The sequence below is a fragment of the Balaenoptera physalus genome (assembly GCF_965194825.1).
Source record: "Balaenoptera physalus genome assembly, chromosome: 6".
Taxonomy (NCBI): Eukaryota; Metazoa; Chordata; class Mammalia; order Artiodactyla; family Balaenopteridae; genus Balaenoptera; species Balaenoptera physalus.
In genome coordinates this window covers 52,879,469-52,903,272 of record NC_138885.1, presented here as the reverse complement: position 1 = coordinate 52,903,272, position 23,804 = coordinate 52,879,469, and the positions used below count along the sequence as shown (strand labels likewise).

The window sequence follows — 23,804 nt, the reverse complement described above, 5'->3', positions numbered from 1 at the left end:
CCTCGGTGCTCTAAGTATGTGTACTTTCTAGGAGATCTCAACCAATCCAATATACTTCATATGCCATTGATATGCTGACTCAAATTACCAATTAATATCTCTGGTCTAGATTTCTTTCTTGAACTGCAAACTCCCACTGCCTCAAATCTAATTTGACCCAAATGTAATCTCGTTTTTCTCTCCAAACCCACTCTTTCCCCGCTATTCCTTTTCTCAACAAATGGAATCCTATTCTCCCAGTGCTCAGGCCAAAAGCCTTGATATTTTGACTCTGTTTTCCCCCCTCACACCCTATACTCACACCCTTACCTATTGTCATGAATAGAAGGCTCTGCCTTCCAAATCAGAACTATTATAAACCTCTTACTCTTCTAATTCATTTCTCTGCCTCCTCCCTTTCCCTTCCCTCCCTCCCCCTCCATCGATTTCCCACACAACAGGCAGAGTGATGCTTTTAAAAGGCATGTCAGATTATGTCATTCCCCGCATTAGGCTCAATATCTCTTGGATCTCACATCCTGCCACTTCCCCCATCACTCCTCCTGCTCCAGCCATCACAGCCTACTTCTTCCCCCTCGAACACCCTAGCACATGTCCCCTTAGCCTTTTGCACTGGCTGTTCCTTCTGCCTGGAAGAGTCCTCCCCCAGATGTCTGTATAACTCACTCTCTCACTCCATTCAGGGTCCCGCTCAAATGTCATCAAAGAGAATGTCTGTCCTTGACTACCACACTTAAAATAGCATCCTCCTTCCTTGTCACTCTGTCCATTTACCCTACTTTATTTTTTTCTTGGCATTTATCGTTCCTCTGACATCTCTTTATTTATTTATTGACCGTCTTCTCTTTCTCTTCTAGAATGTAAGCCCTGTAAAAAGGGGGGATTTGTCCATTTTCTTCATTGTTTTATCTCCAGTGCCTGACACAAGGCACTCAATAAATATTGTTTGAGTGAGTGAATTTAATGAATGAGCAGAATACAACTGTACTTTGATGTTGAGATATAGAGGAAAATATGCCAAACTAGGAGGCCCTAACAAGGTGGATGACCTTGGGCAAGCTCTGTAGGCTCTGCAGGATTTTCCCTCCCCAATTGTAAAATGAGGTGTTTGAATTAAATGATTGCTAAAATCAGCTCTAAGAAGTCATGATTGACTGAGTCTGAGGTTTGATTACTTTTCACTTTTCACTCTCCCTGACACTTCAGGCTTTGAAATACAACATCCTCAGTATATATACTCCCTTTTTAATGAATAATGAAAAGAGAGAAATTAAACAAGATTACAGACAAATTCATTTTAGCAATATCAACATATGACACGATCATTATGTAATACTTCAATGCCCAGACTGAAAATAGACCTTACTCCTAAAGAAGACATAACAGTTATTTTTAAATCCACCTGGCATTTCAATTAAGAGGGAGATAACTAATGTGTTTACCCCAGAATACTTTCTTGGCTCATCATGCTCTAAGGACATAAGACTACATCACGGCAGAAAATAGCTATTGCCAATTCGAGTAGGCAGCTCTGCTATGGAAAAAAATGCTCACATAAGTGACCAAAGTGAAATCACCTAAAAGATTCATGTTATTTACTTACACATATAGACATCACCTACTTCCAAACAATTTATAATAAAGGCAGTAACGTTATTGTGGTAGATATCTACCCGTTGGGGCATATCTACTCTCCATCCTGCTTTGTGTCCCAGGGAGTTGTCCTATAGAAGGCTCCCTTGCCCTCTGGCTTCTGTTTGGGTTCAGTCAAAGTGGAACACTACAGATGAGGATGAGGGAGGAGAGTGAGGTTGGGAGAGCTGCTCCGCCAGCTCCTGGCCCTGCAGAGTTGTGTTGACTAGCTGTGTCCTCCACCAAAGGTCTCAGCCCCTGTCAGGTGGCCCTCCCCACGCAGCCTTCTCTGGCTCTGGGTAAAGCAGCATGGCTACTACATGATCCCTTGTGATTGCCCTGCATTCTAACCTTCTTTGTCATTGTCCCCTTATTACATTCTTCTGGATTTAACCTAATTTTGAGTGTGCCATCTGTTTCCTATTAGGAATCATTAAAATAGAAAATTAGTAAGAGAATAAGAGACAAAAAACTAAGAGGATGGGAATATAGTTATGTCAGCAAACCAAGACTAAAAAGGGGTGCTGTAATTGAACATGGTTAAAGTTAAAAGGAAGCATTTAGCTCTTATTTGCTAATAATAGACAACATCTAGCACATCAGGAGCTGGCAGGGGGAGGGAGGCAAACCACCCAGAAGAAAGCATTTTCAATAGAAGTTTTACTGAGTCTAAATCAACCCTTATATGATATTGTGTTAACCTTTATAAGGCCTATGGCATAAAATTAAATCATAGTTCTGTGAAACTTTTCTATAGAAAGTGAAAGTAATGCTGCATGCAAGGTGATAAAAAGTGAAAATGTTATATACAAGGATATACAGTATTTTTGTCATTTAATTTGATATGGGAATAGAGTTTTAAAACTTCCAGAATGAATAACAGTCATGTCCCTTAGATATTCCTTCTAAATTTTGATTTTTTTGGCCAGACTTTTAAAACATCCTTTTGTAATTATAAAGTCTTTTATGTCCATTGTAAATAGTTTGGAAAATACAGTCAAGCACACAAAATACAATAAATATCACCCAAAATCCTAAACCACTAGCAAAAGATTAATAACAATGTTCATATATTCTTTCTTCTATATACACAAAGATTTTAATTTAACTAGATAATACTGCATATATTATTTTTAACCTGATTTTTTTCATCTATCAATATATCTTGCATATTTTCCTCTGTATTCCTACCACTTAATTTTTGGTGTTTGCATAGTGTTTCATTATGTGAATAATTGCATTTAACCAATTTCTTATTTGGTGGTGTTATATTATTTCCAATTTTTTTACCCTTTTAAGGCTGTAATGAACATACCTGTATATAAATCTTTGCATAGGTGCCTGCATATTAATTCTTTTTTTTTTTTTTAAATCTCTCCAATTGTGTATTTTTTTTATGGAAGCATTAGTTGTTAAGGTGGTTCTTTTTTATTTTTTAAAATTTATTTTATTTATTTATTTATTTTTGGCTGTGTTGGGTCTTCGTTTCTGTGTGAGGGCTTTCTCTAGTTGTGGCAAGCGGGGGCCACTCTTCATCGCGGTGCACGGGCCTCTCACTATCGTGGCCTCTCTTGTTGCGGAGCACAGGCTCCAGACGCGCAGGCTCAGTAGTTGTGGCTCACGGGCCTAGTTGCTCCGCGGCATATGGGATCTTCCCGGACCAGGACTCGAACCCGTGTCCCCTGCATTGGCAGACAGATTCTCAACCACTGCGCCACCAGGGAAGCCCTGCATATTAATTCTTAAACTTTATTTCTTAATTCCGAAGGCTTTTGCTAGTTATTTCCCTATTTATTCTTCAGAAAGAGTATAACAATTTACCCTCTTACTGTAGGTAGATGTGCTTGTTTATCAGATTAGAGATTGGTGGCAAAAAAGTTCAAGTTTAGGACAATGAAAGTAAGTAGCTGAAATACAAATGGTCTGAATTGTGGACTGAAAGGAGATCCATTAAATTCAAATAACCAGACAGGATGGTGGAAAAACTGACTTTCTATTTTTAAAAACCAAAGAACTAGCTTTGATTTCTTACCCATGTAGAGAGTTTTCCCATCTTTGCATAAAGAATGCCCTGCAAAATAATTATTTTGGAGCCAAATTTTTTGCTCAGAAGCTTCAGCGTATCCTGGATTGAAGCCCACAGAGATCTCTATACCACGAAGTATAGAAGACATAATGTTGGCTGAAAGGTTCTGAGGATGGAAGTGACCAAGTGTCCACCTTTAGCCCAAAAAACCTTGAATCTGGCTTCCATGGACAATTTGACTTAGAGAAGTACCACACCCTTGTGCTCTTTTGGGATTAAATGTACCTCTGCACCCCACATGACTAAATGAATTGGTTCACTGATGTCTGTGGTCTGTCATTATTTTCTATCTGGATACTTTATTAATAGTTTTGGATTTATATGAATTGATATAAGAAAAGTACTGTGTGCAGTGTTGCCTTTCCATATTCTTTTCCACTGCAGTAGTTTATCTTGTACCTCTCATCTGCAAGGTGCAATATACTGGATACAAATAAATATTACAGTATAAGGCATGTTCCTTACCTTTCAGAAGTTCACACAAGTGTGTGAAAATTTACTTGGCAAAATACAGATGATTGTCAAATAGATCGCATAGAAATAAGAGTCAGACTTCGGTTGGTGGTGACTTTATGTGATACAAGCTCATCTACATGAAACACGTGGGGAAAATTTAAAGTAAAAGAATGACTCTTTTTAATGAAGAGGCCCTGCTGTGTTTTCATGAGGAGCAACAACACTTTTTCTGTGGGTGCATATTCCAGGCCAAAAGTAGAAAAGGTGTGAGATGCGAGGAATTAGCTAAGTAAATGAGAATCTAGAGAATGGGATAAAAATCGCTCCGCCTCAGTGGTTTATGAGGAAGGCAACTGGATATTCTGTACTTCATATTTCATGTATTTTGCATATCTGGTTAAGAATTATGACATCCTCCTGAATAAGTCGTTAGAGCCTTTGGAATAATGACCTAGGAGCAAGGTACAGAAGACTGCTTGAAATCAGAGACCAAACTGTCTTCCTACTCTAATGCTTTAGTCCTAACTTTCTGGTTTCTATGTGTAAACAAGAAATTCTTCTTCCATGCAATTATAATTTTTGGACTGAAGGAATGAAAATAATTGAATGGTTATGTAATATTAGTCCAAGTTTTTTAAAATTAAACTCTGATATACTCTTAATACCATAAATGTCATGTTTACTAGTGGAGTTTTTAACTGGAGACAAATTGTTTGGAAGATTACAAAAGTAAGGTGGGATATAAAAATGATCTTAAACCCTCTGAAAAGATAGCACAGCATTACTTTGGCTCATAAATCTATACAGAGAATAGTTTCTTCAGTTTGTTTATACTTTTATTGGCTTAACTCTACCAAAATGAACAAAATGTGGGACTACGAAAGAGGACTATCCAGTACAAATCAGAGATAACAAGAGGAGATGGGGGATAATGAGGGCCCATTTTGGTTTTCAGAAAAGTAAGCTTTTTCTAGAAACCTTATCTGCAAGTCTAGAAGAGACAAGCTTTAAATTCACCTCTTACCCTGTGCCCTAACTTTCTGGTTCCTCTATCGTTGGAAAGTTATAAGGATCACTCAAAAAATCTAAACAGTAGTGTGTTTAAAATCTGTGTCTCAACAAATGTTCCAAAAGCCTAGTTAAATACTCTTAACCTTAACTTTAGTTTGAACCTTGCAAAGCCAATGTTTCATGACACACACTTCCTGCTCTTATTAATTGATGGAAAGTGAATGGAACTGTCCTTAGGGAAATGTTTAGTTCAGACTTTACCATCCTGCAAATAAAACTGCTGGCCTGGTTCCCATCCATAACTTTGTTATTCTCAGACCAGAGACCAGAAAGTGCTCCCACTCACCTAATGATGATCACTTAAGCCCTACTATGTGTTATTTACAATACAACATACTAGGGATACAAAGATGAATAATGCAGATCAATATGGAAAGTGTTATGCTAAGGATACATAAATAGTGCCTTAGAAGGTACATCTAATTATGTCTGGAGGAGAGGGGAAAGGAGGAAGGCTGAGAAAGCAATGCTACAATTGAGTCTTAAATGATGGACAGGAGGGATTTAGCAGGTAACAAGGCAGGGAAGAGCATGCCAGGCATGTAGTAAATGCCCAGATATATCAGTAACAATCCAGTGTTAGACCCTCCTGAAAAAGAATCAAGGAATACAAGACAGAACAAAGAAGGGAGGGTAATAAATCTTAATTAAGGATCACTGGTGTGCCAAGGATTGAGCGAACATATTTTTTTTTTTCAAAATATTTTTGCTATTATTATTATTATTTTTATTTTTAATGAAAAGATGGAATTGGAGCTAGGAGCTCTCTCTCTCTCTTTTTTTTTTTTTACTATTTATTTATTTATTTGGCTGTGTCGGGTCTTAGTTGCGGCACGTAGGATCTTTTGTTGTGGCACGCAGGATCTTTCGATGTGGGGCGCGGGCTCTTCACTGTGGCATGTGGGCTCTCTAGTTCTGGCGCAAGGGCTTAGTTGCCCTGCAGCATGTGGGATCTTAGTTCCCCGACCAGGGATCGAACCCACATCCCCTGCATTGGAAGGCGGATTTTATTTATTTATTTATTTATTATTTTTTAATATTAGTTTTTTTTTAACATCTTTATTGGAGTATAATTGTTTTACAATGGTGTGTTAGTTTCTACTGTATAACAAAGTGAATCAGCTATACATATACATATATACATATATCCCCATATCCCCTCCCTCTTGCTTCTCCCTCCCACCCCCCCATCCCACCTGTCTAGGTGGACACAAAGCACCAAGCTGATCTCCCTGTGCTATGCGGCTGCTTCCCACTAGCTATCTATTTTACATTTGGTAGTGTATATGTGTCCATACCACTCTGTCTCTGGAAGGTGGATTCATAACCACTGGACCACCAGGGAAGTCCTACTAACATTTTCCCTAGAGGGTTCAGAGGAAGATTCAAGGAGGTGGCATTTGTTCTGGTCTTAATGGTAGAGTAAAATTAACAGGTGGAGGAGGAAAATGAAGTTATGCTGGTTGAGAAAACTGCAAAAGGCAGATAAACATGAAAGTGCATGATCACCTTTTCTATTTACGTTCACACTCTATAGATCTTTTCCAGTCTTGTAGCATCAAATAGCATTTGTAGCATTTTAAGTAGATATCTCCTTAATTTAGTCCAGTCCTGAATTCTCCATTGAGCCGCCCATCTGTACCTCCAGATGTTTATTTGGAATCTCTACTTAAGTGTCTTACAGTCACATCACTTGTTTAATGTTTAATACTGAGCCTCCTGACTTTCTTTTCCAAACCTGCTATTCTTCCAATTTCCCATCTCAGTTATTGGTACCATCATCCAACCAGTTGCTCTCGCAAAAACCTAGGAATTATCCTTGATTCCTTTTAGCTTCAACCGCCGTGTCTAATCCTTAAATGAGCACTCTGACTCCACTCAAAAGCACATCTCAGATCTGAATAATTAATTTCCTGGATCCCAGTGATCATTTTTGCCATATTCTCTTTGGTCTCTGTTTCTCCTTTGCTCCTCTACTATCCATTCTTCACTCAATATAGCCCAAGCTATATTTTAAAAATCTAAGTCACATTATATCACTCTTTGCTTTAAACTCTTCAATATCTTTTTTTGTTTTGTTTCTAGAACTAAATCTTTGCCTAATCACCTAGCCCCCATCCAGCTTGCCAAACTTACCTCCAGTCTTAACTCACACTACCTGCTCCACCTGTGCTGTTTTCTTCCCAGTTCTGAACATATGCAAGGTCATTCCCACTCAATACTGTTGCACCTAAAGCTCGCATTTCCTGCAGTGATCTCCCTCATCTCTTTCCATGGTTGTCTCACTCTCATCTTTCAAATTTTAATCCAAATGTCATTTAAAAATACGCCTTCTAATGGTTCTACACAGATTTTTCTAAATCATCACCATACTTATTTCCTTCTTAGAACTGAACATGTAATATTCTTTTCATTCATTTACTTGTTTATTTTCTCTCTTTCTGAAATTCCCAGCTCCATGAGGCAAAGGCCTAATTTTTCTTTAAGCACCATATCCCAAGTACATAGCACAGTATCTGGCTTAAAGCAGATGCTCAATAAGTATTTTTTGAACGAATGAATGCCAAAGTCAGTAGTTTCTTAAGACTGTAAATAAGGGTTAGTAGAATCAAATACAGAGACATTACATAAAATAAGGATTGAATTTGCTTTGATCGTTGGGAAGTCACTGGCAAGAGTAGTGAATTGGGGTGGAGGCAGAGGTAGGAATGTCATGGGTGAGGACTAAAATAAGAGATGTGAAATTGGAGAAGAATAGATATCATTGACTGAAAGGGAACAATGCAGGGTGTGGTGCTACAGTCTTGGGGGTCTAAAGAAAGTCCTTTAAAATTTTTGTTAATGGGTGAGATTTGTGTAGATTTTCATGTGAGGAGAAGGGAGCAGCAAAGACCAAGAGGTTGAAGTTACAGGGGAAAGAAGGGTAGGTGATGGAGTAAGGTTATGGAGATGGAATTGGGGTATAGGTTCTGGAGCCCAGGTGAGAGTTGCCTTGGAAAGAAGAAAGGACAACACTTCCTCTGAGGAGCAGGACATGAAGAAAGGAATCTTTTAGGGTCTGCGTTTCCTCTGATAAAACCGAAGAAATAGAGGCAGGTATGGAGTTTAATATAGTGAATGGGTTTTGAAATACCACCGTGAGCAATCGAGAGGCATTGGCCAGGAATTCATAGAAGGAATGCTGATTGTCAATAAAGATTCAGCTGAAACCATCAATTTGGTACAGTTGCTGTTGGAAATCCCAGGATAATCAATCACAGTTTCTACAGTCTAGTGGGAGAGAGGAGCAAGGATACTAATTAGCAAAGCCTGTAGTGAGGGCTGTACTAGAGGAATAAAATTATACGACTGGAACACAAAAGATGATGGGGAAGGGCTTGTAGGTTCTGGTCATAAGTTCGATGGCTATAATTGAAGCTTTTGGAATTGGAGCTGTTCTCCATAATGGCAGAATCCCGGAGGAGGAGGTAGCTCACTGGAATAGAGGAAGTCATGGGACTCTGAGTTGGCAGGTCAGAGGGGCTTCAGACTGGAGTTGCATAGGAAGGTAGAAGGAGTTGTTCTGGACAGCAAGTCCTGTGTGGCTGTGACTCACGTATCTGAATTCTCAATGAATATTTGAGAATGATCTGGAAGTCCACACATGCCAGTGATAAGGACACGTAGAGGGTGATATAGCCAGATGTTGTAAACATCAAAGGAAGAAGGCATTGTACATGAGAGGGACAGCATCAGGGTCTCAAAGTAGCCATTAACAAGGAAGAAAATGCCCGAATCATTCCCCAGCCTCCTGGCACATGGGACATCAGAAGAAAAGCATCCTTCACTCAGGAGAATTTCAGTCAAAACCATAAAGAGAGGGAAAGAGAGGGAGAGAGAGAGATTGATTCTCTTGCTACAGCAATGGCTGAGGATACCAGAGTCAAGGATGGAAATAATTGGTCCTGAGATGCCAAGAAGCCTCAGGTGTAATATACTTCTAGGGCCTGCACAGGACACTGCACCAGATGGTGTCAGTGATCTGAGGACACCGGCAACCTGGGGTCGGTATGCTTGTTGTCAAGGGACTGTCAGCAGAAGGACCACTGACTTCCCTCCAAGGTCAGTGCCGGGAGTAAGCAACATTGTTGGTCTGTCAGAACCCAGAGAAAAATGCCCTTTAATCCAATATCTGTTCTTGTGAAGTATCTTCTTTTTCCCTCTGATTATGCAAGAAATATATATTCATTGCCCAAAATAAGGTAACACAGAAACATACAAAGAGTAAAATAAAGATCACTTACAAACCCAGAGGGAGATAATATAATGGTTGTTAACATTTCCATATCTGGCACTAATAGAATGCCTTGGCATTTATCAGTTAGGACTCTGAAATATCAGTCAGTGTTTCCTTTTTCTCCCTTTCCTACCCTTTCTTTCACTTTCCATCTTGGTGTGCTACCTTTCTAGCTTCATCTCTGTTCTCCCTAGATTCCGATCTCCATCATCTCTGGAGTAGAATCACTTTACCTTGGAGCCATCAGTAACTCATTAAGCATTGAATGGATGCCACTGGTGTGACTGCTTGTGTTGCAAGCCCTGCCGCAGAGTTGCTATGGCTGTGGCCATGGTACTGGGATGCCTCTTTTGGTTCTCCCAGGTGTCAGAGCCCATGTTGCTGGGCAAGTCTGGAAACCACTTGGCTTTTCATATTCATTTCTCAAAAGAGAAAATGCCAGCTTGGGGATGAGGCTAACCCATACTCTACCAAAGCCCCTCTGCTGGTAGTCACTCACTGCCATTCACCATTAAGGTACTGTTTTTTACCAGCAAGAATCCAGTCTCTTGACCCAGACACAACGTGGCAGGCCAGAGCGGTTGAATGGTCCTCTGTCAATTAAACATAAACTTCAACTGCCCCATCACTAGGGGAATAATTGTTTTAGCCCTCTAAAAATAGCTTATGTGTGCTTCAGGTTTTCTCATTCTGCCTCCGTTCCCAGAAAAAGGAAGTAAAACATGCCTAGTGAGAACAATGCTTTCACCTTTTTGAGCCTGATAAATCTGTCCTTCATGTTACCACATGAGTCAGAACTACTATTTATCACAACCCTGCTAATTTTTTCTTTTCCTCCTTCCTCCCACCTATCTCCTGCCACTTCCCCAGAAGCATAAAGCTTTCAACATCCTGCTGTCCATTAGCATAAATAAACTCATGCTTTTAAAGTAAAAATAGGTATAATGCTATATTTGTTAAAGACTACATTACCATAAGAGGATAAAAATATTCTTGAGTAACAGGTAGATCATATACTTTAGAGACAATAACATGCTTTTATTGTGGTTCCCTGAAAGCCGATTATTTTAGCCATAGATTAAAACCTTAGGTCTCAGCACAAGTTACATTTCCACTTCAGAAACTGTTAAAACATGCAGTTTCTTCGGACATGTATTTTTGTGTTTTAACTTATTTTTTCTGTTGCCAATACACTGTAGGCAGATCTAAGAGATAAAAAATATGAAGGGTCATTTAAATTCAATATTTGCTATATGAAACAATGGATAATGTTGTTATAACTTTGTTCCTTGTTTTTAACATACCTGTTGTTAATTTAAATTTTATGTGATATTTATGCAATAGATAAGAAAATACTGGGCTAAAAAAGAGCAGAAATGGCAAGAAATGGAAATGAGAGATCTTCATCGTCTGGAAGAACTGAAGAAATTAATGGCTGAACAGTCAGTAAAAGACAGAGAAAGGTAAAAGAAAAAATTTAAATTGCGTGGTAATGGAATTCTTCTGTAATGTGTTAGGTGAATAGAGTTTTCCGTAATGTGTTAGGATAAATAATATCAGAGGGAGCATTTTTCTATACTTAATGTGTCCTTACAATATTTATGTTCATAAATGAATAAAATGATACTTATAATGTATTTTAAACTCTCATATTCATACATGAATCTCTAGTTTTCCATTTTGTTCCTTAGAGAGCTTCCTAGTTAAAATCCTCACAGAGGATTTCATAGTATTTGATTGCCCACTGTGTGTGTGAAATAATACTGGCTGCTGCTGTGACTTAATATTTTGACCCAGAAGGAGGAAACCATTATTCAGATAAAAAGTCATTTACTACAACTGAGGCTGAGGAAGACAGTACGCAATTATTCTGTGCTCTGTGGTATTCATTCTGGTATACTTAAGATGTACCCAGGGGTATAGGAAAAACCTGAATTCTCTAGAATAACGCAATTTTAGAGCTGGAAAGGACATTTGAGATCAACTAATCCAGTTTCCTCATTTTATGAATGAGTGCACTGAAAAATTAAAATTATTTTTCTCAAGGTTACTACATCAATCAGGGTCAGTGAGGAGACAGAGACAACACGGTAATTAGGATAGGGAAAGTTTAAGATAAAGAATTATTAATTCTAACAAAAAAAATCTCTGTTATATAAAGGGATAAAGAACTTTAAAGAATGCCCCAGGGCTGAAGGAGGGTTCTCATGGAAGGAACAAATTTGGAGGTGGGGCCCCCCTCTCCGTGGTTGGGATTCAGACCTCATTGTAGAAAGTGTGGTTGTGGCCCACTGCATGGTGGAGAGGTTCTTGGATGGGCTCATCCAGAACCCGTTCCTAGTCACGGGGCAAGCAGGCAACACCCTACCTGCGTGCAGGAGACCGAACCTGGCAGTCAAGCGTTGCGATGCTTATGCCTGCAAGACTCAGTGGGAACCTGACCATGGGAGTACCTCTGAAATTTGATGGGAAACTGGCCACGGGGTGCAACTGAACTCCACAAACACCACTGGGTGTCCCCCACACATACTGCTGGTAGCCACGAAGCAGGAATAAGAAGGAGTAAACACTGGAACTAGGAAGGGAAGCCCCTTCCTTCTTCAGCATCCCTCCTGTACCCTTTTCTGACATGGCTAAGCATTGTACCAGCTGCAGAGAAGAAATAGTTACAGGGTCCATCTCTATTTTCACAGAGCAGACAATGAAGGGAGATTTGGAGCTGAGAGACAATAAAGTGGTAACTGGCATAGTTATCTAGTTCAGCTAGCTCCTGAGTAGATTTTCACAAAAGATAAATTAAAAATAGATCTTAGATTTCATAACATAAATCACAACAAGTTTTCTTTACAGTTCGTCAGTGTAAAAAAAATTGCACGGAACTCTTTATACTTTCTGCTCAATTTTGCTGTGAACCTAAAACTGCTCTAAAAAATGAAGTCTACTAAACTAATGAAAATTGCATTTTAGACTTACCGTAACTTAGGATGACATAACTATTTTACACAACAAGATTCACTTATATCTAGGAAGCTTCCTTTGTGACCCATGGGAATTATGTCAAACGCCAGTGACCAAGCTTGCAGAGTGAATCTGTGGTTCCACAAAGATGCCATGCAGTTCCCAACAACTTTCTAGATAAAATTCACATGATTTTCCAGGTATCTCAGGATTCATAATTGAGTTTAATCTATTATGAAGAAAGCCAAGAATATAGCAAAGCTAGGGCTCAAGGCTAAGAGATGAAACAACCAGTGAGAAATCAGTTAAACAAGCACAAACCAAGATATAGGAGGATACCAGAAGGCAGGCCAGGCCATGGGTCAGACAGAAACAAGCAGCTAAATACTAAAGGCAAGGCAAATGTGGGGGTCAAAAGGCTGGTTGGATAGTCTGAAACTACGCTGGGGAAACAAAAGAGAGACACAGGAATTAAAGGGGTAGGTAAAAAGGAACAGATGTGAAGTCCCAGCATCTAGGAGACATGCTTCTGGTAAAATCTGCCCTCATAGCCAGGAAGTTTCTTTGATTACAGAGCCATTTCAGTTGTGTGTTTCTTGTCCCAGTAGTTATCAAGCTGACTCAGCCTCTACGAGGCTCTGTTTTGTCCTTTGTAAAATTGAAGTGGATAACTTTTGAGGGCTAAGTGAGCTATCAACTTTTAAGGGTTTATGATCTGTGTATTCAACTCATATGAAATGTTGTAGATTCAGATAATTATGAATTCAACGCTTGCATGCCAGTGGGAAATCAGTGAGGAAGGCCATTAAAATATCCAGATTATATATCAGAAAATAATTCTCAGAAAATTTTGGATGATATTGTAGATAAAAGGACAGTCCTCATTTTGTGATTTAGAGAGATGGTAATTTAACATGCAAAAATGCTGATAGCTTTTGCTTCTGACAAGAACCAGAAGTTGTGTTTATTTGTAACCATTGCTAAGAAATGTGGTTGATTGGTTAAAACGTTTTTTTCTACTACTGAAATACAATTCACAAATCTCATGTTTGATATTTTAGCTGTAGGCACATTTTTCTCATGTCAGAATAAGAAGGCTTGAAGCAATTTCCAGATCTGTTAAAAACACATACACATAGCCTTGAGGGTTTGAAAAGTTCTGTTATCTCCTTTTTCTATTTTCTAATTCTAAGATTAAGTGTCTTGAAAACAATACTCGTAACTTAGCACATACATCAGGTTGAATCATAAGGAAATTCCATTTTTGTGGGTCAACAAATGGTTAAGTATTGGCAGTCTTATGAAGTTCAACATAATAAAGAGATATAGCAATTCCTTTTATTTATTAATTAGATTTCCCATCTCAATCCATTACAAGCTGTCTTTTGCCCTCATCACTTTTTTTTAGAAGGTTAATTAATTAATTAATTAATTTTTGGCTGTGTTGGGTCTTCGTTGCAGGCTTTCTTTAGTTGTGGCGAGCGGGGGCTACTCTTCATTGCGGTGCGCGGGCTTCTCATTGCAGTGGCTTCTCTTGTTGTGGAGCACGGGCTCTAGGCACACAGGCTTCAGTAGCTGTGGCACGTGGGCTCAGTAGTTGTGGCTCATGAGCCCTAGACCGCAGGCTCAGTAGTTGTGGTGCACGGGCTTAGTTGCTCCGCGGCATGTGGGATCTTCCTGGACTAGGGCTCGAACCCATGTTCCCTGCATTGGGAGGCAGATTCTTAACCACTGCGCCACCAGGGAAGTCCCAACCCTCATCACCTTTTAAAAATTGTTTTTGCCAAAATTTCCACGAGCCTCCTAATGCCCTATTTTCCTTTCTCAATATGCCAAAGAGGTTGAGACGGAAGACTCTAGAATCAGGTTGTGAACATTAGAATCCTGGCTCTATCCTTTATAGCTGTGTGACCTTTGGGTAAGTTATTTCACTTTTCTGTGCTTCAGTTTCTTCATCTGTAAAATGAAGACATAAATAGTATCTACGTCATAGGATTGTTACAAGGAGTAAGTGAGATGTTAAATAGAAAACACTGACAGCAGGAACATAGTGAATATTCATTAAATATAATGATTAGTATCAACTGACTTTTTAAAACATGAGACACCGTCTAACATAATTTGTTTCCAAATATTTAAGTATTTAAAATATTTTAAATAAAACATGTAAGAATGAGGACACTCATAAAAAATAAAATGTTGGGAATTCCCTGGTGGCCAAGGGGCTAGGACTCAGTGCTTTCACTGCTGTGGCCCAGGTTCAATCCCTGGTCAGGGAACTAAGATCTCTCAAGCCATGTGGCATAGCCAACTAAATAAAAATAAAATGTTAAGGTTAAGGAAACAGTGCCCCTTGATCACTAGCCTCATGCAATCTCTCCTCTAGAAGTTCTCTCTGTTATCAGTTGTTTAATACATATACATACAAACTATCTATATACACCTACATAAAAAATGTGTTTAAGAACAACAACAAAGACCCAATACATTTTACAATATAATACTATTGTATTCGCTCCAGTTGCCATAACAAAATACCGTAGACTGGTGGTTTAAACAACAGAGATTTATTTTCTCACAGTTCTGTAGGCTAGAAGCCCCAAGATCAAGGTACCAGTATGGTCTGTTTCTGGTAAGAACTCTCTTCCTAGCTTGTAGACAGCTGCCTTCTTACTTTATACCTAGAAGGTGGGAAGAGAGACAGCAAGCTCTCTGGTGTCTCTTCTTATAGAGCACTAATCCCATCATGAGGGCCCCACCCTCATTACCTCATCTAAACCTAATTATTTCCCAAAGGACTCATCTCCAAATACCATTACATCAGGGTTTAGGACTTCAACATATGAATTTTGGAGGAACACCATCAGTTTATAGCAACCATTTGTGTAAAAACAAACAAACAAAAAACCGACTTATGTATGTACAAATTACCTGTTTATTATTAACTACTATTTATTGTTTGCTGCTAGCATATAAGGCTTTTGTGCCAATTAGAAAAGGTGCCCCTTTCCAGGGGCAAAGTACATAGATCCCCTACAGGAAGTAGACAAATTAGGAAAAGACAAGACGCCCCTTCTGAACCATGGCACACAGCTTGACAAGCAGAGGCAAAGCTGGACATCATACCCCCTTTTTACTCCTGGTTGAGTATCACATCTGCAAAGCACAAACTTCAGAATGGGTATCCCTGCAAATAGACCTACCTAATTCTTTAAAAATATTATATATTATCCATGTTTCTTCTAAAGTTAAGCCATCTGGGATTTCTTTTCATGAAAGATTGGAGCAAAATGTCTGACTTTCATATTTTGGTCTAAACTGATAGACAGGTATCACGACACCAATTATTTAATGATTCATCCTTCTGCACTGATTTGAAATGCCACCCTTTATTATATATTATACTTCTAACTGTGCTTTTATATTAATATGGGCTCTTGATTAGATTAAATAAAAACTGATCTATATTTATATTTCTACATCAGTACCATGCCGTTTTAATTATTCTGTTTTGCTATCTGATAGTACAAGGGTTCACTCATTGTTCTTTTCAAAAATATATTAGTTATTATATCAAATTTCAATGCAAAAAATCAACAGATTTTAAAATTTTGTTAAGGAGAGCTGACATATATGCCAAATTTAATCTCTAATCTAGGATCATCCTTCCAGGGTAGCTCTCCAGTTCAAGTCTTCTCTTAGGTTCTTTAGAAGATTTCATACTTCCCCCCCACCCCTCTGGTGAAGGCCTGGAAATTATTTTGGAATAAGTAGAAATGAGTGACCAAGAAGCCGATTATAAATTTTCTTTAGTCGCTATGTGAGAAAAGTGTCTGAACTAAGAAGTGGCAGTGGGAATGCAGAGGTGACAGATGCTTATAAAGTATTTAGATTAGGTAAAATATGGTGATTCATTTCACTAGGGATGGTGTTTGAGGGAAGACAGAGGAAGAAACATGATTCTGAATATTATTGAGCTTTTTCTGTCCTCTTGGGTTGAAAGCTTTTAGTTATTTTGTTTTCGATCTCTTTTATTTTCTAATAAATTCAATTGGCTATAGGTTTTTATTATCTGTATATCTTTGGCCACTTTCTACAAGGCTTGAAATATGTTTTTATTATTTAATTTCTAAATAGTTTACGTTTCATTTTTGATGTCCTAACAATAAACTGGTAGATATTGGGGTGCTTGCCAAAGACAAGGTTGATGGTAGATTTCAGTTTCTTCTACTTTTCTATTTTCTGTCTTTTCATAAAAATATGCAAAAATTCGGCGTGATTTATGGGAAGCTACCAACACTGCTACTTTTAACGTATTAAAAAACTCTTTATTGAAGAATAACTCATATATCACAAATTCCCCTCTTTTAAATGTACAATTAAGTGATTTACACTTATATAAAGTACATTTATATAATTGTACGACCATCACAATAGTCCAGTTTTAAATCATTTACCTCACCCCCAAAAGATTTTCATACCTATTTGCATTAAGTCCCAATCCCACTCCCAGCCCCAAATGACCACTGATCTATTTCTTACTCAGTAGATTTGCCTTTTCTAGACATTTTATATAAATGTAATGCATCTGAGTTCTTTCCCTTAGCATAATGTTTTTGAGGTTCATCCATATGCTAGCATGTATCATTCGTTTTTTTCCTTTTTACTGATGAATAATATTCCACTTCAGCATTACTTTTTAAGTCTGTTTTGCCAAGGCAATATAGTTTCCTTTCTTGTTGGTAAAAGATTAATATTAATGTATGCAGAATGGTTAAAAAAAGGAAGTTTTAAAATTTATGTAAAGTATGATTTTATAAAAGACTTTAATTTGTACCAAGTTCAAATAAATATTCACTCACATTATCCCAAATATATGAAGAATAGTAACTGATTTCAACTTTTTTATGAGTCCCCTTCCTGTAGGGTAGTGAAGAAAAATGGAAACTTTTAAAATTAAAAGTATCTCAGGCTGTTTCATTTCTAAATGGTCTCATTTCAGATGATCTCTGTCTCTTTGGGGGGTAAGGTAGAAACTCTGCTGGAGGTCAGACAACCTCCCCCAGTAGAAGGGTGGGATGGCTAGTCAGCCTGCAAGTTGTGATGCCCCTCAGGGTCCTCATTACCCTCCACAATTTCACCTCATCCCTCCACCTCCCCGGGGTACAAGGCAGTGCTATCCAATAAAAATATTATGTGAATCGCATATGTAATTTAAAATTTTCTGGTATCTACATTTAAAGATGTAAAAAGTAGCATGTGTAATTGATTTTAATGATACATTTTATTTGACCTGATCTATCCAGAAACATTATTATTTCAATATGCTGTCAACATAAAAATTATTAATGACATCTTTTACATTCTTATTTTCATACTAAATCTTTGAAATTTACTGTACATTTTACACTTTCAGCACATTTCAGTTTGAACTAGTTACACCTCAAGTGCAGAATAACCTCATGTGGTTAGTGGATCCGTATTGGCCAGTGGAGGTGCACAATAAAGCTTAGTGGCCTCCTAGCGATGGGGGGTTGAGTGACTGATCTACCTGCAGATTCTGACTCCCTTATAGAATTGATATCATATTTTATATACATTTTGAACCCTGCTTTTCTCATCATCTTGTATCTTTCAAGGTCTTCACTGCCCTTACCAGTTTGTCCTTGGTATTGCTTGTCTTTGGGAATAGGCCTTGGTCCTCAGGTAATCTGCTGGTAACATAACTGGATCCACTGAGCCTTAGGATGCTGGTTAATATATATGCTGCTGCTGACTACACACCCTACCATTGCCTCTGGTCCTGAGGTCCCCTCCTCAGGTCTTGCCAGCCCTGGTTTTCCCAGCACATGGCTTATACTTCCAGCAAGACCTTGCACAAACCATGGGAAACAAATGTTCTCTCATGTAATCTCTAAACACCTCCCCTTCCTACGTCATGCTGGACAGGATGCCATGCTAAACGCAGGGCTTCCCTGGGGGACATTTTTTACCAGGAAAGTGGGAAACTAGTCCCATGTTCTTGGACTCTCCCATAGCTATCTCAGTGTTTCTAATAAACCCCTAATAGTTACAGTTAGGGTTACAGTTACAGTCTAATAGTTACAGTTGATTCACTAAGGGGTAGAAAGTGATGAAGCTGGTATCTGAGAACTTCACCTACTTCTCCTTCCACACTAGTGGAATGGCCAAAGGGAAACATGATATCCAGGAGAAATAAAATAGATGAGGTTAATATTTTCAAAATGTTGTCGCTTTAATATCTATATCAAGAAAAAGTCTAGAAAGAAACATAAACCTATGATAACAGATTTTTGTTTCCAGGTAACAAAATGAAGGACAGTTTTTTTTTTTTTTTTTTTTTTATTTATTTAAATATGGCTGTGTTGGGTCTTCGTTTCTGTGCGAGGGCTTTCTCTAGTTGCGGCAAGCGGGGGCCACTCTTCATCGCGGTGCGCGGGCCTCTCACTATCGCGGCCTCTCTTGTTGCTGAGCACAGGCTCCAGACGCGCAGGCTCAGTAATTGTGGCTCACGGGCCTAGTTGCTCCGCGGCATGTGGGATCCTCCCAGACCAGGGCTCGAACCCGTGTCCCCTGCATTAGCAGGCAGACTCTCAACCACTGCGCCGCCAGGGAAGCCCTGAAGGACAGTTTTGATTTTCTTCTTTATATTCCTGCATTTTCCAAAATTTCCACAATGAGCATAAATTTCTGGTAGTAAGAAAAAACCCACAGTAGTTTTAAAAATAATAAATAAAACATACTTTTCTATTTTCATTGATTGTTTGGCTGTGGGCTTCAAATTGGTGGGAAAAGTAGGAAGTAATGGGAAATGTATAGAAGTGAATATATGAATCCAAATACAAGAGATTTGTAGAGATTGCTCTACAAGAACAGTGATATTGTAGATATCAAGGGAATGGGCACTGTTTAAAAAGGAATACCCCACAAATGTTACCATGGCAAACCTGGAAGAATCTACAATGTTGCCCAGCATGCTGTTGGTATCATTGTAAACAAACAAGGGCAAGATTCTTGCCAAGAGAATTAATGTGCATATTGAGCATATTAAGCACTCTAAGAGCCAAGATAACTTCCTGAAACATGTGAAGGAAAATGATCAGAAAAAGAAGGAAGCCAAAGAGAAAGGTACTTGGGTTTAACTGAAGTGCCAGCCTGCCTCCACCCAGAGAAGCACACTTCGTGAGAACCAATGGAAAGGAGCCTGAACTGTTGGAGCCCATTCCCGAGGAATTCATGGCATGATGGGTGTAAAGAAAATAAAAAACCTGGACTGTAAAGAAAAAAAAAAAGCAAACACATTTGCATTCAAACACACACACACATACACACACACACACACCACACACCACACACACATACACACACACACCCCTGCTTGGAGAGAAATGCAAGCTTTTTCCTTACAGAGGATTCTTAGAATTGATAAACTCCCCCATGAATATAAAGTTTCACCTACATGACTTCCCTGAACAATTTCAGTGAGGGTATAGCATTGGGCAAAGAGAAATTAGGAGCACTTCTACAAGAAGTGGAATCTTCTCAAGAATCCAATAGATGATTTGAGGCCCATACTTCAGAAAGTATGGAAAGAACTCTGGTACACTGGTTTTCAAATGTTGCTGCACTTCAGAATCTCCTGAGGATTTTCAAAAACTGTTGGGGCAGAAATCCCATTGCCAGGGATTCTGATTTAATTGGTCTGGGGCCTGACCTGGACCATCAGGACTTTCGAATGCTTCCCAGGTGATTCTACTGTAGCAAAGAATGGAAATCCTGTTCTCGTGTTACATTAGCATTGACCAATGAAGTGCTTAGAGCCTGTACCTTCTATTTGTTGGCTGTGCCCAGCTTCAGTTTTCTGGTTATAAAATGATATCCAGAAGAACTGCTTAGCCAAGTTAATTTGCTTTTAGAAATCTTTAAAATTACCTTCTAGAGCATATAGTTTAAAACATTTTTAATATGCTAAAATTATTACAAAGGAGGTAAATGGAAAAGGCAGGCTATTTATGGAAGGCCACACTTATATCCATCCTTATAGAAACAATAATTGGCAAATACAGAAAAAGGAAGGTATATGTTAGCTGCAAGAGAGCTGAACTGCAGAAAAGTTAGAGACTGAACATTTGAACAAGGATTTACAAAATGTCCTAATGACTAGGGGAGCCCATGCATGGAAGGGTGATCTAATTTCTGCTCGTTTACTCTGCAAATTTCAATAGTAATGGGAAGCAATGATGTTAAGGAAAGACAAAAAATGAGATATGACCATTATATGTCCTTACTTTCTACTCCTCCCTGTGTGTATCTAACATAAAGAATACTTGGTAAAGAAAGTTTTGGGAGACAATACAAGTATGTGTAAAATTACTCAAAAACAAAAGAAACATAAACATCACAGAACCATCACAGCTTACAGAGCTACGCGCCGCAGTTACTAGGGCTGTGCCATTGGCCCCAACAGGCCCCAGGAGGAAGGCTGTGCATTCAGAGTCCTGCTGGAAAGAAAGAAAGAAATACTGTATGTAAAAGAAGAGAGAAAGTTTAGCTTCCATCAGTGGGTGGGAAAAGAAGGCTCTGGGGAAAGCCATCAGGAGATCAAATGACAAGGAAGCAGGAAGACCAGAAAATGGCTCTGAGTGAAGAATCAGCGAAATTAGATAATACCAGGTATAAACATTGTGGTAAAAAGCCAAGCAGAAGTGTATGCTCTTATGTCTATTTTGAAGACTGCTATTTCTGTTACCTGAAAAGGGTACAGATTCTCGTGTATGTGACCAAAGGAACAACTCCATGTTTTCTAAAAGGCCTAGAGAACGCGTAACGAGTGCCCCTCCTCTTTCCCTTTGTGTTAGTCATTTTGGCGAATTACTGGAAAATGGCAGTTCCAGCCGAAAGGCCACAAACCTGTTTAGCAGTAACAAACACTAGTTTTTAGTTATTGTTTCCGAAAGGAGTTTTCCTATGTTGTAAAACAAAGATTTGATGTTGAAGATGGAGGTGACCGTTTGGAAGGAAGAAACTAGAGCCAGCTGCCTTCCTAACACTAAATTGGCTTTCTTAATCTAGTGTGTGTTTTTGGGTGCTTGCCAACAGCAGGGAATTGTCAGTTATTGCATTTTCTAAGTAGAAAAACCAGATGTTTCTCTGTATTTTCATCTTTTCTTAACAATATGCAAAATTCAGCATGTTATATTAGAAGACATTAGTACATTTAAAGTGGGTCCACAGTCTAATCTTTGAGATTTTGAAAGAACATGTTCAGTAAAGTGACTTCAACAGAAACTTTACAAACATTTGTTATGTTTTTGCTTCTCAGCATGAGATTCCCCCGAATTAGTGGGAACGTTCTTGTTCATTAAATCTCTGCCAACCAAATCCCCATTCCAAGTGGTTGTGCTGAATGATGTCGACCAAGGGTCACTGTGAGGCACTAAGCAAACATAGTTCCTAGAAAGACTGCTGTTCTGTTCTTTAAACGATATCATAAAAGTTTCACAAATTAACATTCGTTTAAAAGGCTGCAAGAGACCCCACTGTTAGCCAACATGCTGTCTTATAACCCACAGAGGTAATTTTGTCTAAAGAAAAACAATAATAACATGTAGAAGCTGCTCATCAGCGTAATATAACTGACTATGGCATGTGTGTATATGTGTGTCTATGTTTTCACATACTGGGGCATTGATACACAGATCATTTGGACATAATCATAGTACTCCTTGAATGGATCTTAGCTGAGACGCATGATCAACAGAGGGAGGCTAAGAAATTTATGGACAAAGCATAATATGTAGTGTCGTTTTAATGTGAAAATGAATAAACAAACTTGTGCCATGGGCAGACGGAGCACCAGCTGGGCAGGGATGGCTCAGCCGGTTGTCATTCTAAAGGTCTCGGACAGCAATTTATCTCCTGAGTTACATAAGTCCAGCTTCAGGTCTGTGGCCCTTTCCAAACCACAGGCAATTGGAGAGTGCCTTTTGTATAGTAGTTTGGACTGCTTTTACTTTAATGTTTACAACCTTGATTTTTGATTTTAGAACTCTTCGCTCATTAAAAAAAAAAGCTACTGGATTTCTATTATATGCCAAGTTGATCTGTCTGTTGCAGTTACTTGTTTAGGACATAAAATGAAATGTCAGCAGGTATGTGTTTGGTAGAGGGCAAGCAATATTCAGAAACCCTTTATAATACTCTTTTTTTTTTTTTAATCTCCTTTTTAATTTTTATTTATTTATTTATGGCTGAGTTGGGTCTTCGTTTCCGTGTGAGGGCTTTCTCCAGTTGCGGCAAGCGGGGGCCACTCCTCATCGCGGTGTGCGGGCCTCTCACCATCGCAGCCTCTCCTGTTGCGGAGCACAGGCTCCAGAAGCGCAGGCTCAGCAGTTGTGGCTCACAGGCCCAGCTGCTCCGCAGCATGTGGGATCCTCCCAAACCAGGGCTCGAACCCGTGTCCCCTGCATTGGCAGGCGGATTCTCAACCACTGCGCCACCAGGGAAGCCCTATAATACATTTTTAATACAAAATGAGCATTACTGCATCCCTTTAGTGCCCACCATTATTTTTTTTCATATGTATTTGTCAATGAAATGATCACAGATGCTATAAGTCCAAATAGAAGAGCTATGTTCTATGGTATTTTCAAGATTAAGTTATCTCATATTCTCTTCCCCAGGAACACACACTTTTATCTTGGTCCACAGATATTTGAAAGTTTCTCTTTGGGCATTGGGATGTTTTGAAACTGCATTACCTTTCTCCCATTCAGCATTTATACTAATACGTAGTGGTAGATGATTTGCTGTTCCTCTTCTGCAGCAAAGGGATGCTGTGTCCTCCAACACCCCACACAGTATTTGGAGTAAATACTGAGTAAAGTGGGGCAACCACTTTGTATGGTATTGATGTCTTTATCACCACCCCCTTAGCTAGGGAGTTTTACTAAGCACTTCCAGGTAATTAAATAACTTTTAGGCATAAACTTTAGGAAGATTTTATAAAGCTGCAGGGCTAGGTAGGCAGAAATTTAGCAGCTATGATGGAAGTATAAAGCCATGGAGTGGGAGGAATGTAATGGCAACTTACACGAAATGCCACCATTGTGGCAGATACAATATAGATTTAAGCACTTGATGTTTATCTTTGTTTGGAACTACTCCTGCAAAAAATTATATATGTGTACACACACACAGAGCTATCAGGTGATATTAAACTAATTATTTAGTTAGTGAAAGGAGCATGTTTACAATCAGGGTTGTTTTCTTACTTTATATATTTTAATATGAGTTCTATAGAGG

At 38.8% G+C, this 23,804-nt stretch overlaps 1 protein-coding gene across 1 annotated transcript in view; it reads left to right on the top strand.

The window, feature by feature from the left end:
• The window catches only part of CCDC148 (coiled-coil domain containing 148), a 265,733-nt gene that overhangs the window by 202,579 nt on the left and 39,350 nt on the right, over window positions 1-23,804 (top strand). Inside the window, exon 12 of the mRNA XM_082465005.1 lies at window positions 10,866-10,984. Within this exon, the coding sequence (XP_082321131.1) occupies window positions 10,866-10,984 (119 nt within the window). The remainder of the gene's footprint in view (window positions 1-10,865; window positions 10,985-23,804) is intronic.